Source organism: Podarcis vaucheri (assembly GCF_965113315.1).
Source record: "Podarcis vaucheri genome assembly, chromosome: 1".
Taxonomy (NCBI): domain Eukaryota; kingdom Metazoa; phylum Chordata; class Lepidosauria; order Squamata; family Lacertidae; genus Podarcis; species Podarcis vaucheri.
The window spans coordinates 87,975,138-87,991,766 of NC_138759.1; the positions used below are offsets into that span (position 1 = coordinate 87,975,138).

Below are 16,629 nucleotides of genomic sequence, written 5' to 3' on the forward strand. Positions count from 1 at the left end.
CTGTGCACATCCTTTTGGTTTAAGCAGTGACTATTGAGAACCAATTATTTGCTTGCACTGTGTAGCTGAGTCTGTGTGCTTTTAAAATAGCCAATTATTAAATTATTTATTTTATTTTATTTTATTTATTTCATAAAACTTACACACTGCTTGATTGTTAAAAAAACCTCAAAATGGTTTAAAAAAGATAAAACAAGAATATCAAGAAAAAAATTACAGCTGTACTTTAAAACATGCAAAAGTTAAAATAACAAGACAGATTATAATTACTTCAAATTCCTAAGCATCTGGATGTTTAGTTAACTGACAAAGTTGTCAAATAACTCAAGTCAGAGCAACTCTTGATGATTAACAATTTGAATTGTTAAACCAGTCATATCTCTGTGGAGCACACACATTCATTCTCATTCTCTCTCACACACATGTGCACACATACTAGACTGGAGCTTAGAGGAGATACTTAAAGATTGGTGTGTGCGCCTCTTTCTTTTAGCTCCCACACTGCTAGCATTCCTCCCTCTTCTTGCCATTTCATTTTGATGAGTGATGTCTCCTTACTTAATGTAAACTTTTGTTCTTCCTTCACCTCAGATATTCCCCCTCTGTGAAGAGCCTCAACAACAAGTACATGCACTTGACTAATTACAGTATCAACAAGAAGAATATTGAATACAAGGCTAATACAGATGAAACTGCATGTCAGGGTCACAAGTGGTGGGTATTGATGAGCAGGAAAGAGAATCCTTTTGTATGTGTTATGTTCTTGACTGGCTTATGTTGTCTTACCTCTCTAGTCCTGAGTAGCCCAGATGTGGCCCTACTGTTTCCATAGGAAAGAGACTTTATTTTCATTTATTAAACAGAATGTATAGACCACTTAATCAAAAAAGAAAGGTCTCATAATTGGTTTATATAAAATTACGTTAAAAACATGGTTGGTTCTGGGTTCATGTTGCCTTTTTCCTTCAGAGATGGGGGGAGAGAGGTGTTAATAACACTATCTGGGGCAACCCTAATGCACTTGTATGCTCTGTTCTGTCTCCACAGGGCACTGAAGGCACTTTGGAGTTATTTGGCCCAGAAAGGAGTTGACAGTGAAGCCATCTGGGAGAAGATAAAAGACATTGTTGTGAAAACCATCATTGCGTAAGTCTCAGGATCTAGTTATGTTCCCCCCAGCCCTTTGCTTTCAGGAGGACCTCTTTTTGACAGGTCATCTTATCCATTAGCTAGGGATGAGTACCGATGTTTGCAGATGTTTGGAGCAAGTGTTTATCTTTGCTTCTTTCTTGCTGATTTGTGCTTCTGGAATCAGATTCTCCTATTGTGTTGTTTCTCGAGGGTTGTTGATTGTTCCTTGGCCCCAAAAGTATCTTGTTTGGATCTTAATAACCTGAAGCAAGGAAGGGTCATGTGCTGTCTTCATCAGGCTCTCATCTGAGCTATGTGGGGAAGGTATTGCTGAAGCCCTGTTTTTGTGGCATGCTTGTACCATATGCCTGGCTAGAGTGATGCATAAGAGGCATAAAGGTACCCCTGCCCTTACGGGCCAGTCTTGTCAGACTCTAGGGTTGTGCGCCCATCTCACTCAAGAGGCCGGGGGCCAGCGCTGTCCGAAGACACTTCCGGGTCACATGGCCAGCGTGACATTGCTGCTCTGGCGAACCAGAGCCGCACACGGAAACGCCGTTTACCTTCCCGCTTGTAAGCGGTCCCTATTTATCTACTTGCACCTGGGGGTGCTTTCGAACTGCTAGGTTGGCAGGCGCTGGGACCGAACGACGGGAGCGCACCCCGCCGCAGGGATTCAAACCGCCGACCTTTCGATCGGCAAGCCCTAGGCGCTGAGGCTTTTACCCACAGCGCCACCTGCGTCCCGTATAAGAGGCATAAGATGATGCATAAGATGCTAGTTTTGCTGCTCAGGAACAACCTAGCACATGTTTCATTTTCTAGATCAGAGCCCTACATAATCAATCTCGTGAAGATGTATGTGAGACGCCCTTACTGCTGCCATGAGCTGTTCGGGTTTGATATCATGCTGGATGAGAACCTTAAGCCATGGATTCTGGAAGTCAATATTTCCCCCAGGTAAGTTGTGCATGGCGCACCTTTCAGCTTGCGTTCTGACTTGGTGCATTTCACTACAATTTCAAGAGCACCCTTTACCTCCAGTTTGTCCCACAGTTGCATGCTAGGCCTATATGCACAGATGCATGCAGTCTGTTTTGCCAATGCCTTACTTCATGTGCTGATGGCTTCCATCTCTTAATGTGAGGGAGGCAACACTTACATTGAACTGGATCACACAGTGTGTCTCTGATTGGTAGGTATGTCTGTGTTTTGTGTATGCATGTGGGTGTGGTGGGGGAGGGGATACTAAAAGAGAGAGAGATTGTCTTGCCTTGGAGATCGAGTTCCTCCTTTCTCTCTTTTGGAAATCAAACTTAACAGCTATCTAAAATGCCAAAAGCTAGGGCCAAAGACATGAAGATGGGCTTGTCCAATCAAGGTTTTGTTCTCTCTGCAGCCTTCATTCAAACTCTCCTCTGGATGTGAGCATCAAGGGTCAAATGGTCAGAGATGCCCTTAATTTGGCTGGTTTTCTGTTGCCAAGCACAGATGATGTGGCTTCACCCTCTGGAAGTGCCAGCAGCTCCACAACTAGGTTAGAGATCAAACTCAGAAAGAGAAGTTTTACTGGGCATTCCATCTTTTGCATTGTTCTTGTTCAGTAGGGGAGCGAGGAGGCCTGAGTTGGGAAGACTGAGACGAAAAGTTGTTGTGGCAATAGTATGTGTGGCTATAGCACAGAAGCATAGCTGTAGCCTGTATGTAGGACTATGCATTTTATTCAGTCACGCTATTCGTACAGAAACTGAATTAAGCATCCAAAGAATCTCTGCTTTTGTTATTTTTAAAGCAAGTTTCTGGTCCATGTAATTGCAAAATGGGCTTGAAAATACCCGGGCAATACCTCGTTCAACCTTGGAAGCTGAGCAATGGTGGTGATCTCAGACATACTGCCAGGAATACTAGGCTTCAGTGGCTGGAATTGTGTGTTGCTCCTCAGCTCAGCTCAGCCACAGTAGCTGTCAGGGGTGGCAGCAAGCACCTGGGGGGCACCAGGTTAGGGAAAGCCTGAAGCCGGCTGGTGAGGGGTGGGGCCTGGGGAAGGGAGCATGGCCTGGGAAGAGTCCTGGGGCCCAGATGGAGGGGCTGGAGGGTTGCACACACTGCCCCCATGCCTAAGGTTCCCCATCCTTGATCTATGTTTCCATGGATCATTTGAGGCTTTTTTGCTTTCTTTTGGCTTAACAGAGTATAGCTTGCCAATTGCTTATGGTTCTGGCTATAGGTGGCTGAATGGAGGGCACTGACTAACTCTCTCTGTACTAACTTTAATTATTGCTGTGCCCAGCTTGAATAGTGTCGCAAAGGAGAAGAGTAAGTCATCTCTGGAGCTGTTCACTTCTGAGAAAACGAAAAGAGCTTTTTATCTGACCTCAAAAGTGCCTGATCAGGTAGGCGAGAACATGCCTTCCCCAAACACTCTGCCCTCGTTCTGAGATCTCATGCATGTTTGGGCTGGAGTTCTCCGCTCTTCTTTGAATCATGTCATTAACTGTTTAATTAAATGAAACCATAAGTAGTGTGCATAAAACAATATAAAATCATCAAACAAGTATACACAACTAAATTATGTTTCTCGCTAGGCTTGCGGAAATAAAAAAAAGTTTTTAGCAGGGGTGTAAAACAGTATAGTGAGGGTGCCTGCCTAATATTACTAGACAGGGAGTTGCAAAGCATAGAGGTAGCTTCACTGAAATATTGACTCGTACTAGCAGATGATCATTACAGTCGCTTGGCTTGGGGAGTGCCTAAGAGTTCAACCAAGCACTTTTTCTGACAGTAAATGTGTCAGATGCAGGTAAGATGCATCCACACACAAGGAGGAGGTGCTTGTTTATTCACAGAAGGACTGGTATTTGAAGGAGGTTGTATTTTGACATATAGGATATGATTTGGCTAAGTGTGGAAGTTATAAAGACCTGTATTTCAACTGTATTCACAGTTAAACCTTAAGCCCATCAAACACACAGCATAGCTTAAGAAAATGTTACAAACTATATCTAAGATCCAATAGGCCATAGCCACTGGTTGCCATTGTTATAATGGGTGTGCCTTGAAGCAGTAAGATTTCCCATTTCTTACTTACACACATGCTTTTTGGTTTAGTTTGTTCAAGGGGTACAAGAAGCATTTGGGAACCATAACCAAGAACCCTGCCTTTTCTTCTTCACCCACCCCCCAACAAATTCCTATTTGGATATCTCTCTTCTGTCTTTCCACTGCTGTCACTGTGGGAGGGGAATATGTGTTGCGTGGCCACCATCCTAGAGTGGCAATCATAGTGGTTTTAGAGGACCGAAAGTGGCATGCATGTAGACTTGTGCAGTTACCTCCTGGAAAACCAAGGTGTTTCCCTGTCCATCTTGGCTGCAGGAGTTCTATTCCACCATCCTAGATGTTCTAACACCAGATGATGTACGTGTCCTGGTAGAGACAGAGGATGAATTCGCTCGACGTGGACAGTTTGAGCGAGTTTTCCCCTCGCGCTTCTCCATGCACTACCTACGTTTCTTTGAGCAGCCGCGATACTACAACATCCTTACTTCCCAGTGGGAGCTGAAATATTTCGTGAATAAGGTCAAAGGTAAAGCAATTCCCATCACCTCCTTCCTGCAAGTTCCCTTCTTAGGATAAGCAGTTAATTGTTTGGACCAGCCCTTTATAAGTAGAATGCATACCTTGCTTTCCAACCCAGAGCTGTCTGTGCTCTTTCCCAAAGCATTATTATCTGTCATCCTTACAGGCTGCCAGTGTGGTTTGAGTGTTGTTTCTTGCTGGGACATTTGTGTCATTTTCCCCACTCCCCACACCTTGCAGCCACATCTTTGGCTTTAGGCCAGAAGTCTCTCTTTATTCTTGCCCACCCCTTTGTCCTTTCACTGGTTTCTATTGGCTATCTTTAAGCCCGCACCCTCACCCAGAGCCTTCCTGTTCATCAGTGTTACCTGCTTCTCTTAAGTGTATCCAGATAATTCCATAGAATAGACCAGGAAGAAGTTCACCATCTTCATTTTTTCCCCTTTTTAAAATTTTATTGTTACCGTTCACATTAACACACCATACAGAAAAAGAAAATAAATTCCATCACCACCAAAGGAAAAAAGAGAATAAATGCATCAACTAATAACCTTCAAAACATAAAATACATAAAATAAAAGTGGTCTTCTTCTATACGCCAGACTTCCCGTCTATTCAGTATTACAGATTCTGTATTAATTGTTCGCTGCCAATGCATAACTAGTTTTGTTGAATTTCAATATCCCTTAATCCATTCATTGGTTTTACCACATTTTACCACTGCTACTGAAATTATTCAAACGCTGCGTATGACCTTAAACTACTATTATTTTTCAAGTATATTTTAAAAACTTCCCATTTTGAGATAAATACCTGTTTTGGTTTTTTTTAATCTTTTCTGACATGCTATCTAATTCCGCGTATTCAGCCATTTTTTGAATCCATTCTAATCTTGACGGGACTTTATTGCTTTTCCAATTTGCCTCATTGAGAAACCTTGCTGCGACCGTAGCATATAAGAAGATCTCTTAAGCCTTGTTAGGAATATCTGAGTCTGTGATTCCCAAAGGAAAGCTTCCCGTTTACTATTAATATATATTTTTAACATTTTTTCCAATTCTATGTGGATATCCTCCCAAAACACCTTGATTTCTTTACACTGCCACCACATATGGAATAAAATACCTGGTTTTTCTTTACACCTCCAGCAATTATTGGGGACATTTTTGAACATCTTGGACAATTTCCAGGGGGTTAAATACCACCGATGCTGCATTTAAAAATATTCTCACTCAGAGAGTAACAAGCTGTAAAATTCCAATTTATTTTCCACTTCTTCATTGATATTGAGTACCCAAAATCTTGTGACCACTTAATCATAGCCGCTGTCACCTCCTCCTCCTTGACTTCCCAGTCAAGGAGGAGTCAGTATACTTTAGAAAGTGTTTTAATTCTGGAGTTCACCAAATCTGATTCAAATCTGGAAGTCTCAGTGGAGAAACCCTTTTGTCTATCAATTTTGAATGTCTCAAATAATTGGTGATATTGAAACCAATCAACAATGCACTCTCTTATTTCCCCGAAGGTTTTTAATTTCAATTGGTTATTCTCCTCCTTTAGAAGTACTTTATACATTGGCCAGGGTCCCTGGGTATTTTTTCTCTTAACCGCCTTCGCCTCTATTGGCGAGATCCATCAGGGAAACTTTGGTTCGAGCAGGTTTTTATACTTCTCCCAGACCATCAATAGGAATTTCCTAAAAATATGGTTTGAAAAGTTCCTGTGAACTTTTGCTTTCCCATACGCTAAGTCTGCATGCTATCCCCATCGATTATCATATCCCTCCAAGTCTAAGAGGTCTGGGTCCTGCAGTGTACACCACTCCTTTAACCAGGTGAGGCAGGCCACCTCATAATACAGTTTCAGGTCAGGTAGGTTTCAGGTCTTTTATGTCAATTAGAATTAAATGTTTGATTCTAGGTCTTTTGCCTGACCATAAAAATTTGGAAATACCTTTTTGCCAATTTTTGAGGCAGCCCGCTCCACCCAGTATAGGAATCATTTGAAATAGAAATATTAATTTTGGGAGCACGTTCATCTTTATAATGGAGGTCCTGCCCAGAAATGACAGTTTCAACCTGCTCCATATCTCCCTATTTCTTTGGATCTCGAGCCAAATTTTCATACAGTTATCCTGAAACATATTTATATTTTTAGGGGTAATCCAAATACCTAAATATTTCACTTTATTGCATTTCTTTAGGCCCAATGTTTTTTCTAACTCCTCCTTTGCCACATTTGATTCATTTTTCACCAACAATTTTGTTTTAATGGTATTCAATTTAAAGCCTGCCACTTCTCCAAAGTCTCTAATCAGTTCCAGCACTCTCAACAAACTTTTCAAATGAGCATCATACCATTGCAGCTTGATTTTTAAACCTGTGTGTGTGTGCGTGTGTGTGCGTGCGCACGTGTGTGTTTGGGTTGCTCAGTATCAAGGCCCTACATTACTTGTACCCACTGCCTTCTTACAACCAGGGCAATTGCTTAGTAATAGCCCTCAAAATTTCACATGTGAACTAGCATTCGTTCTGTGGTGTTCCTTTCTGCAGGGGTGGATCTGCTCAGAAACTGGTGTCACAAAGGCTTTCATAATGGAGTGGTGACAGAATCCACAGTGATGGTAAGGGTGGGCCCTCTTTGCCTTTCCTCATACCTTCAATTTGTTCTGCTTTTTCATGAGGGTGCCAATCAGAACTACCGTATTTTTTGCCCTATAGGGCGCACTGGCCCATTGGACGGACCTCCTTTTTTTGGGGGGGGGGAATGAATCTGCGCGAAGCACACCTGCGCGAAGCACGGGGCGCCCTCCGGAGGGCGCCCCGTGCTTCGGGTTGCAGGCTGCTGCCCGCAAGCCTTGCGAGCCCGCGGGAACTCCTGCCGGGCTTGCAAGGCTTGCGGATAGCTTCCTGAAGCCTGGAGAGCGAGAGGGGTCGGTGTGCACCGACCCCTCTCGCTCTCCAGGCTTCAGCGAAAGCCTGCATTCGCCCCATAGGACGCACACACATTTCCCCTTCATTTTTGGAGGGGGAAAGTGTGTCCAATAGGGCGAAACCTTGTTACTAATTAAGTGGCTCTATATTTGTGGCTGTCTTACTGGCCTGCAGCACCTTCTCTTTGCTTCACTAAGTTTGAGGTATGCTGGGAGATAAGAAAGGAACATTTAGTAGCCCCCTCACTAGTTGTCTAACTCTGCACTCTCTCAACTTCAGTGGTCAATTCCAAGATCCCACCTCTATATGAAGAATGAACTCCCTGTGAATGGCTTGAGCAAGATGGAATTAGGCAGAACCAGGTGAGATTGCGAGAACCAGCCACTGTTATATCTCAATACATTTCCAGTTGGGGTTTGTCCATGATTTTTCATTCATTCCTTTATAGTGCAATTCTTTGCAAGTCTTCTCTGAAGTAATCCCCACTGCGTTCAATGGGACTTATTCCCAGGTGGTTGTGTGTAGGATTGTAGCCATGGTTAATGCATTTTAATGCATTTTTGGCTGTTAACCTTCTCATGAATAGATGGAGAGAAAGGAAACTCTTCTTTGTTATTTATATGCCACCTTTACATTTCTTACTTCCCTCTCCTGATATATTACCCTTTTAACAAACGTGGTCTTAACTGCTTATGTGCTACTTTCTGCCCCTGTTAGGATGTGCCAGAGGATTAAATTAGAAGCATCTGCTTCTGGGTTTAAACTAACTGTGGTTAATCATTATATCCAGTAAGGGCAAACTATAGTTAGTTTCAACTGGGCTTTTTCAGTGTGGTGCCCACTGAGGCACTCTGCAGTGGCTGTGAGACTTTTCTGCCATTCTGACTTGCAACTCCTGCTTTAAAAAAAATCATGGAGGCTGGATACAGTGCCAATCTTAATTTTCCCTGAGTAGCCCTGAGCCCATGTATGGTCAGGCAGCTTCAATCATGTAGCTACAAGCTAGGATTTCATGTTAAGTTCAAACCAGGCCGTTGTCTTAGCCTTTCTTATTTTTACTTCGGTAAATATATGACATAAATAATTATTTGTAGCATTTTTATACTAACCTGTAACACTAAGTATTCTGGGCAGTGTACTTTAAAAAACACACACATGTAAAATGTAAAAACAACATGAACACAAAATCACAAACAAAGCTAAAACTTCAAAATAAAACCAGCAGCAGAGGAACCAGTAGTACCCAATGTCTAAAAAACAACAACCACATGTTTTGACCGTGTTTTTAAGTAGGAAAGACTAGCTGAATAAAAGGCCTTGACCTATGGCCACTGAAAAGTTGGCACCTGCCTCACCTAACCTCACTTGGCAGGGGTGGACTTTTAAAGATGATTTTCAGGTTGGGCTGGATATATATGGGAGGAGATAGTCCTTCGGATAACCTAGCCCCAGGTTATTTAGGGCAGCAATAGAGAACCTGCAGCCTTCCAGTTGTTGTTGGCCTTTGTCTCATTCCAGCCAGCATGGCCCATGGTCAGAGATGATTGGAGTTCTAGTCCCAGAACATCTGGAGGGTCACAGATTCTCCACCTCTGTTTTAGGGCCTGAAAAGTTAATACTTGAACTTTGAATTGTCCCCTGGAATAGATTAGAAGCCACTGTAGATAGCAAAGCACAGGCATGATAGAATTTTTCAGCCACTCCCTGTTAACAATGTTGCTGCCCTGTTTTGGAGCAGCTGAAGTTTCTAGACTGTTTTCAAAGCAGGCCAAGGTACAGCACATTGTGGTAATCAGGCCTGGGCAGTGGTGAGCCATAAGCCCTAAATCCTTCTTTCCCATCAAATACAGGGATGACACAGTAGTAGTAGTAGTAGTAGTAGTAGTAGTAGTAGTAGTAGACGTAGACTGCTGTTTCCTTCAGACGGGTGAAAATGATATGCTATGAAAGTGGTTCTCTCTGTCTGTGCTCCATTCTGTGCTGCAAGACAGATCTGCCTCTCTCTCAAGTTCTGTCTTCTTCCCAACAGCAAAATCCTTGTCCAGCGAGATGGGGAGGAGCCAGTCCGAAGCTCTGAGCCAAACCCTTGCACTCAAAGCTTACCTCAGATTAAATACACAGCTGGAAGTCTCAAGAAACCCACAATCCCTCGGACCCTCAGCAACTCAAGCCTAGTGAAGTGACAGGGGACTGAGTGAGTGGCCAACTTCCCCTTCCTTATGGTCTCAGGAGGGGGCGTACATGACCTACCTCAACGGAAGCTAGGAGAGCCAGCATGGAAGGATGGGAGGACCTTTCGTCCGGCACGCCCACGTAGAACTATTTTTTTTGGAAAGGGAATTGAGTTGAAGAGGAGATGTTTAACTTGGTTAAAAGGGACAAATGCTCTGTTTATAGTTTTTTTTATGACAAAGGAAGTTGCTAAACACAGAAGCTTGGAAAACCTATTTAACTTTTAGTGTGAGTTCCTTATAGTTTATTGACTTTGCCATGATCGTCACCACTTGATCCTTAAGTGCCTCTTGCTGTTAAGTGCTGACATGCTAGGTTTCGCCAGACACTGACAACCTCAATGACCATTTGTGAAATGAGCTGCTACCATGAGGCAATTGCGTGTTTGCAATTGACATAATAACCCATGTATTCACAACATGACACAAATTCCTAATTAGCTGAACAGTTGGGAAAACAAACTTTAGAATGGCTTTAACACCAGTAAATCAGGCAGATTTTTTCATAAACTCTCTGGTGCATGGCCATAAGAGAAAGAGGCTTAAACAGTGAGGGAGGTGGTGGGGAGTCCTTGAATATTCTTATTCTCTAGGTACACACCCATGTTTACTTAGTTCCTGGGTACAGATTTCCTGATGGACTTTAGTTATGGAAGGTATTTTCTACTTACTTTTTATTCTGGAGAAGCAGATTTTTCAGTGTGCTGGTCCAAAGCACAACTGTGTAGCTTAAGCACTGGTGGTGGGTTCTAGCTTTGTGCTGGGACTCAGAAAAAGGTGTGCTAAGGTGGCTGCTTCTTGTTCCTCTCTGGTTTAGGGTCAGGTGGTTATCTGTGTTAATCCTCCTAGCATTCATATACACCCTAGAACACTCTCCAGTTCTTTACCCCTAAAGAAGACTATAATTTAGCCCAAGTGGTGCTTGGCTGTATAATTCTTGCTTTAAGTACTGCAGCCTCAGTCAGTGTTATATCTCATCAGTCAGTGCCTTCTCCCTGCTGCTGGAGAATTCTGCCTTTTCTCCACTTGTTATACTTTACTCCTAATCTGAATCTGGTACTGGATCCCAGCTTTGGGTACACTTTTCAGTTGTGTGCGTATGTCCGGAATGTGTTGGTAAATTTGCACTTACAGCCAGCAAGGGCCATTTGCTGTCCTGTTCCCCGGGCACTGATAGATGCATCTCTTGCTCTACTTGACTCCTGATACCTACACACTAAGAGCATTTCCTGCCTGTACTCAGACACCACGTGCGGGAAGCTGCTAAATTCTGAGCCTTGAGGGTGAACTCAGCAACTTTGGCTGCAAGAAATATTTCTGTTTAATGAAGGATAGGAGTCCTTTTGTCTCATTTTACACACACACACACACACACACAGTCAGATGCTATGGACAGCATGAGGCATGCATCACTCTGTGCAGTCTTCTATTTTTTCCATGTAGCAGTAATGATATTCCAAATGCCTGTAAGTATTTCTCACTATGGTGGTGAGATGTGCTTAGGTGGCTACTTGTGATATAAATGGCCAGAAAAAGGAAGGCATCATTCCTACAGTGCATCTCTCCAAATAGATTGCTTCTCCATTGGTCAGGGCAGTATTTATGAATCGCACAGTCCTGGAAATCTCCTGGATACAACTGGATACAGCAGCTGTAATCTAGAATATAGATGCAGTGTGCATTTATTGTTAAAGGGTTCAAGTCATTGCAGAGGGGTGTGAGATTCCCCGGAGCACATAACACCAAAGCAACAGGGCACCTCTTTCTTATTACATCTGTCATATGCTTATCCTAAGTAACCTCAGTGACTAAGCTCTTAAGAGCAGAAAAGCTGGGAAACATAGAGTTGGAATCCAAGCCAGGCACACTGGATGTAGCTGTGCTTTCTCCTGGGGCCTTAGCAGTAGAAGCAGCAGCTCTCCTTGCATCATGCCAGGGAATGAGTTGCTAGAAATCATTTCAGAGTCTGCCTTGCAGACAGCGACTTACCTTGCGTTTCTGTCTTACTTCACTGGCTGTATTAACACAGGTATCTATCTTGGTGAGACCTTTATGGCACGATCCCCTGAATTAAAGCTTCTTTTCCCCTTGGCTTGTTATTTCCATCCCCTTCAGATTCATCATAACTTCTCTCCAGCTTGGCTCTTCTCTTAGCCAGCTTGGCTGTCGCTGAGGTTGGGAAGATAGAAGTGGAGACGGCTTGCTTCTTCCAAGTTCATACTCTATATGTTCCTGGCTACTAGCTTCATCAGTTGACAGTTATCAACCTTCCCTGCAAAACTATGTAAACAGAGGGGAAGGGTGTGTTGCACTAATCTCTATTGCGAGACAGCCTTTTCTCCAAAAAGCCAACAGAAGACAGTCTAATCCTTTAGGAGATTTGAGTGTTTAATTTTTGTTTTAATTTCTTATGCCCTTTTTGCAAGCCAAGCCGGGCAGGTGCTGAAACAAGGGTAGAGGGAGAGTTGGCTTCCTACTGCAAACATCCTCAATATATGTTCAGTTTTAACTGGGTTAAAACCTCTCTCCCTGTTAGCCTGGTACACAAAAATGAAGGCTTGCATTTTGAATCCTCTTTTAGGAACCAACCTATGTGTCCTAGCCCTGCAACAGGTTTTATTTAACTGTCCCCTACTGAAAACTGAGTGTCATGTCCCTTCTTTGGGCTCTGTAGGAGGTTGGTGCCTAATGTGTCCCTCTCAAATCTCATAGCGACAATCTTCTGTGAACTAGCCTGACTCCTAGGATTGTATTGAATGACCTAAAAGAGCTAGCTGTGTAGAAGTGTGAAAGTGGAGAGGCCTCTTCGAGTGTCCTAAAGAATTCTCCCAGCTGGCCGTCTCCCTGAGTCGCCTTATACTCTTGCCACCACCACACACCCTTCCTGACTTGAGTAATTACGAGCAAACAGGTGTTCAGCACTCCTCCAATGTGGTCTACACAGCTATCTCTCTTTCCTGGTATTAACAGGCATTGCTGGTTCTCTCCTTCCCCCATGCCCCATCAGTATTTGAACCTTAGGTGGGTACTACTCTGCACAAAATGTCATGGATCGCTCAATGTAAATTGGTGGAACTCAAGAGATCTAGGGAAAAGGCATTGCATTTCTGGCCAAATATCACCCTTCAGCTCAGTGGTGGAGCATATGCATATGCTTTGCATGCACAAAATCCCAGGTTCCCCAAAAAGGTGGAAAAGACTCATGGCTGAAACCTTGGAGAACCTCTGCCAAGTCACCATAAACGGTGCTGAGGTAGATGGACCAATGGTCTGACTCAGTATAAGGTAACTTCCTATGTAGTGCTTTGTAATGAATTTATTTCCTTGTCCTGGTGGTTTTCTTTCCCTCCTAAAGCAAACTACTGCAGTAAATAGAAGCCTCATTGGTTGGTTTTATCTTGCTAAGGTGGATCCTCCAAGCAGTGTGCTATAGAGCTTGATACCGAGAGGAACAAAAAGATGTGCTATGACTTGTGAGGAGCCACCCTATGCAGAAGGGCATAGAATTCTGCATAAGTGTTTCAGGAATGGAAGAAGATTGCTCTGGGATAAAGAAGCCATCCCAGCACCTTCCATATTTCGGGATTTGAAGCTTGAGTAGCTGCTGTCTCAACTTGCTTAACACAACTATCTTCTTCAGATGGATTTATTCTTCTCAGAGTGAAATGTCAGTGGTTAATTTATTGCTGCACGGAGGGCACTAGTGGTTGTTTGGGTCTTCTGAAGTGTGCATCGGAAAGATCCAGAGGAGGATATACATTTTCAAAAGGATGCCATGAGTCCAATTTAACTCACCCTGCTAAATTAAAGATTTTTTTTTAAAAAACAAAATAAAGGATTCAAGTGCAAGTATGTGGTCATGACTGTTGTGATATAACTTGGGTGGCAGTAAAGGTAATTTTGAGTGCTTTAGGGATTTTGGAGTCTAGGTGAGCCCTGCTCCTCTAAGCTGCCACTAAGCATGTTTGCTTATCTAAGAAATACTGTACAAGCAAATTTTCTCCAGGTTGGTATTTAGACCCTGGAAAGTCATGTGAGTTTCTGCTGTCAACACCAAATTATTGAGAGAGGAAGAGGAGAACAAACATCAACCTCTGTAGAGTGATTGCCTCACTTCACCTAAATTTCTTATACAAGGCCCAATTATAGTGAATCTAATAAACTGACTGAGATTAAAAAAAAGTGGGAAGGAAGTGTGGAGCAAATACACTGCTAGATAAACTTCCTAGAATCTGGCCCATTTTGCTATGGCTTAACACAAATGAGCAAATGGGCATGTTCCTGGAGAGAAGATTGTGGCCTTTTTCCTGCTCCTCTGGTCCTGGTGCCGCTGCGCTGATTTGAGCTAACCTACAGTTTGGCTTAGTGATGCATCCAAACCACAGCTTGTGGTTTATATTGCTCCAAACAGACCATGAGTTCTTGGCAATGTTTGTTCTGTGGCTTACCACTCATGGTTTGTCTGGAGTGAGAGGAACGACAAGCCCAGACTCAGAAGTAATACTAAGCCAAACTGTGGCTTAACTCACAGCAGCTTGGCTGCAGTAGCTTCTCTGGAGGAGGACTACTCCATAGTTTGACTTAGCATGGTGTGAAAACTGGGTCTGTCATAAATCATAGCTTTTCTGCTCTGCAAGCAAAGAAAATTGGTTGGGTTTTTTTGCTCAGCATAGGAGGTAGGAATAGCATATGTGTGCTATTCCAGGCAGATATGCAGTTGTAATATATCTGATTTGCTTAAGCTGCCATAATGTCATGTGGGCAAATCTAATTAATCTTTTATTGCCTAGCAAAAAAACAACCACCTTACAGTCTTTCAGAGATATCCAAACAGAATCTATAATTCACACAAAACTATCCTGTCAATTAGATTCCTAATCTCTGGGATTTGTGGCCACACTTGCTTTAAAAACAGCTACTTTAAAAGTTACAGACTCAGCAGTATTGCTATGCAAATACGTAGATAAGTTTAAACAAGCCAACCAGCCACTTTAGCCAGGTATGTAGCCAGCAGTGCATCTCCTGGAAATATATACAAGGGGCAGTAGTTCATAAAACACAGGTACATTGATGGATGTGTCCACTGGTTGAAGGCAGAGCTCCAAAAGCTGCTTCAGTGTTGAAGGTTTTTAAATCCAAGAGATAGTTAACTGGCATATCTGGATAAATATGTGAGATTTTGGAAGAAGAATGTGAGGTTTGAGAAATCTGACAGCTCTCCAGAGTTTCTTGCTGCTTAATATGTCCAGCTAAGTTTCAAAATTGCCCTGGCTTTCAATAAACCTTGATTTCATATGAGCACTTTAGCAAAGCCACCATTATTCAGGATATTGTTGAAGTGCGGCAATCCATAACTATCTTCCTATGGTCACCATACCTCTTAGGCAGAGTTTGTGTAGAAGCAGCATATGCATTCCAGTCTTAAATATCATAGCTATACTCTTATGGTTTGCTTTCTGTTTTGCCGCCACCCTATAAAACAAGGAGAAATTGCTCTGGTTTCAAAGAGTAGAGCAGCATTAATCAAGTCCTCCAGCTCCTTTATATCTTGAAATAGGAGTAATTGCTTTTGAGGTGGGCACCTTGAGGCAAGCAAGTTGGTTTAGAGGCCTAGAACATCTCTAGCAATACATGTCAACTCAAAATTGAGTATTCTTCAAGACCGGCCACTCTCAGGTAAGTGAGTATAAACTAAAGGTCTGTAAGTAATTTTTGCTGTTCGATGGCCACTAACCGATATACAAACTTTCCCAAGGACTACAGTGGATGTGTGCTTCAAGGGGGAACAGCCACAGTTGTCTTCAGCATCCAAAGGGTCCTTGGTGAAATGTGAAATCTGTTTTGGCAGCCAACAAGGTCTTCTCCAGCGTGCAAATCTCCTGCTGCCGCCAAGCCTGTATTTTGGGTGTGTGTGCTGATCTATGATCAGATCTCCCCAATGCTTTTTTTTTAAGTTACATTTTATAATGAGGAAAAGGCTGCTCAACACCCTGCCTGGTGTTATTTTTCCACAAAGCGCAAATTTACCCCTTTTAACCTGGGTATTGCATTTTGTTGCATCTTTTCTTAGTCACAGTAAAGGTATTACCCTACTGTTAGTTTTAATTTTTTGCTAGAGCACACACAGCTGCTATTCAGCTGCAAAGGAAAAGCAGGCACCTCCACACTACTTTGCTTGCTCTGCGAAGGGTAAGGTTTTTAGCTTTTATGTTTATATATTCACTTTTGGAGCAAACGTTCCCCCTGCTAGGTTGAGAAAATCATCTTGATAGGAACGGGTTATCTATCCCCTGAAGTGTTGGGAGTTTTGACCAACCAGAGACACTGCCACAGCTGGCATTCTGCTGGCAGTGGGCACCTGTAACCATTTCCTTTCTTGCCAAGAGCCAATAAGGCCTGTGTCGCTGAGTTCAGGCTACAAGTAGTGGAGATAAACTGAGAGGGGAGGGGACAGCAACCATTCTCTTTTTAGGAGCCTGACTCATTCTCCAGGAATTCTCCACAGTGGGGAGGAGAGGCCAATCCCAACTGGGTTATGTTTAGTATGTGTAGATGGGGAGGTGAAGACAGCAAGCACTTGCATCAAGATCAAGGCTCTGAGGCAGGACCAGAACTGCATGTAAAGATAAAAGGGGTGCCTGGTCATAGCTAGCCACAAGCAACAGGGAAGAACAACCTGCTTCAGGTATTGCCAGAAGGGGGAACTGGCACTGGCCAAGACCAAGTTCTCCTTATTTTACTGTTTGTTTTTAAAA

The 16,629-nt window shown here is 43.0% G+C and overlaps 1 protein-coding gene across 4 annotated transcripts in view; it reads left to right on the forward strand.

The window, feature by feature from the left end:
* Nucleotides 1-11,965, forward strand: part of TTLL4 (tubulin tyrosine ligase like 4) — a 31,550-nt gene extending 19,585 nt beyond the window's left edge. For all 4 annotated transcript variants that reach the window (XM_082201559.1, XM_082201561.1, XM_082201562.1 and 1 more), the window contains 9 exons: nt 592-714; nt 1,048-1,146; nt 1,957-2,091; nt 2,531-2,668; nt 3,422-3,524; nt 4,507-4,717; nt 7,263-7,333; nt 7,923-8,005; nt 9,673-11,965. In XM_082201559.1, coding sequence (XP_082057685.1) covers nt 592-714; nt 1,048-1,146; nt 1,957-2,091; nt 2,531-2,668; nt 3,422-3,524; nt 4,507-4,717; nt 7,263-7,333; nt 7,923-8,005; nt 9,673-9,826 — 1,117 coding nt within the window. In that variant the 3' untranslated portion in view covers nt 9,827-11,965. The remainder of the gene's footprint in view (nt 1-591; nt 715-1,047; nt 1,147-1,956; nt 2,092-2,530; nt 2,669-3,421; nt 3,525-4,506; nt 4,718-7,262; nt 7,334-7,922; nt 8,006-9,672) is intronic.
* The last annotated feature ends 4,664 nt before the right edge of the window (nt 11,966-16,629 follow it).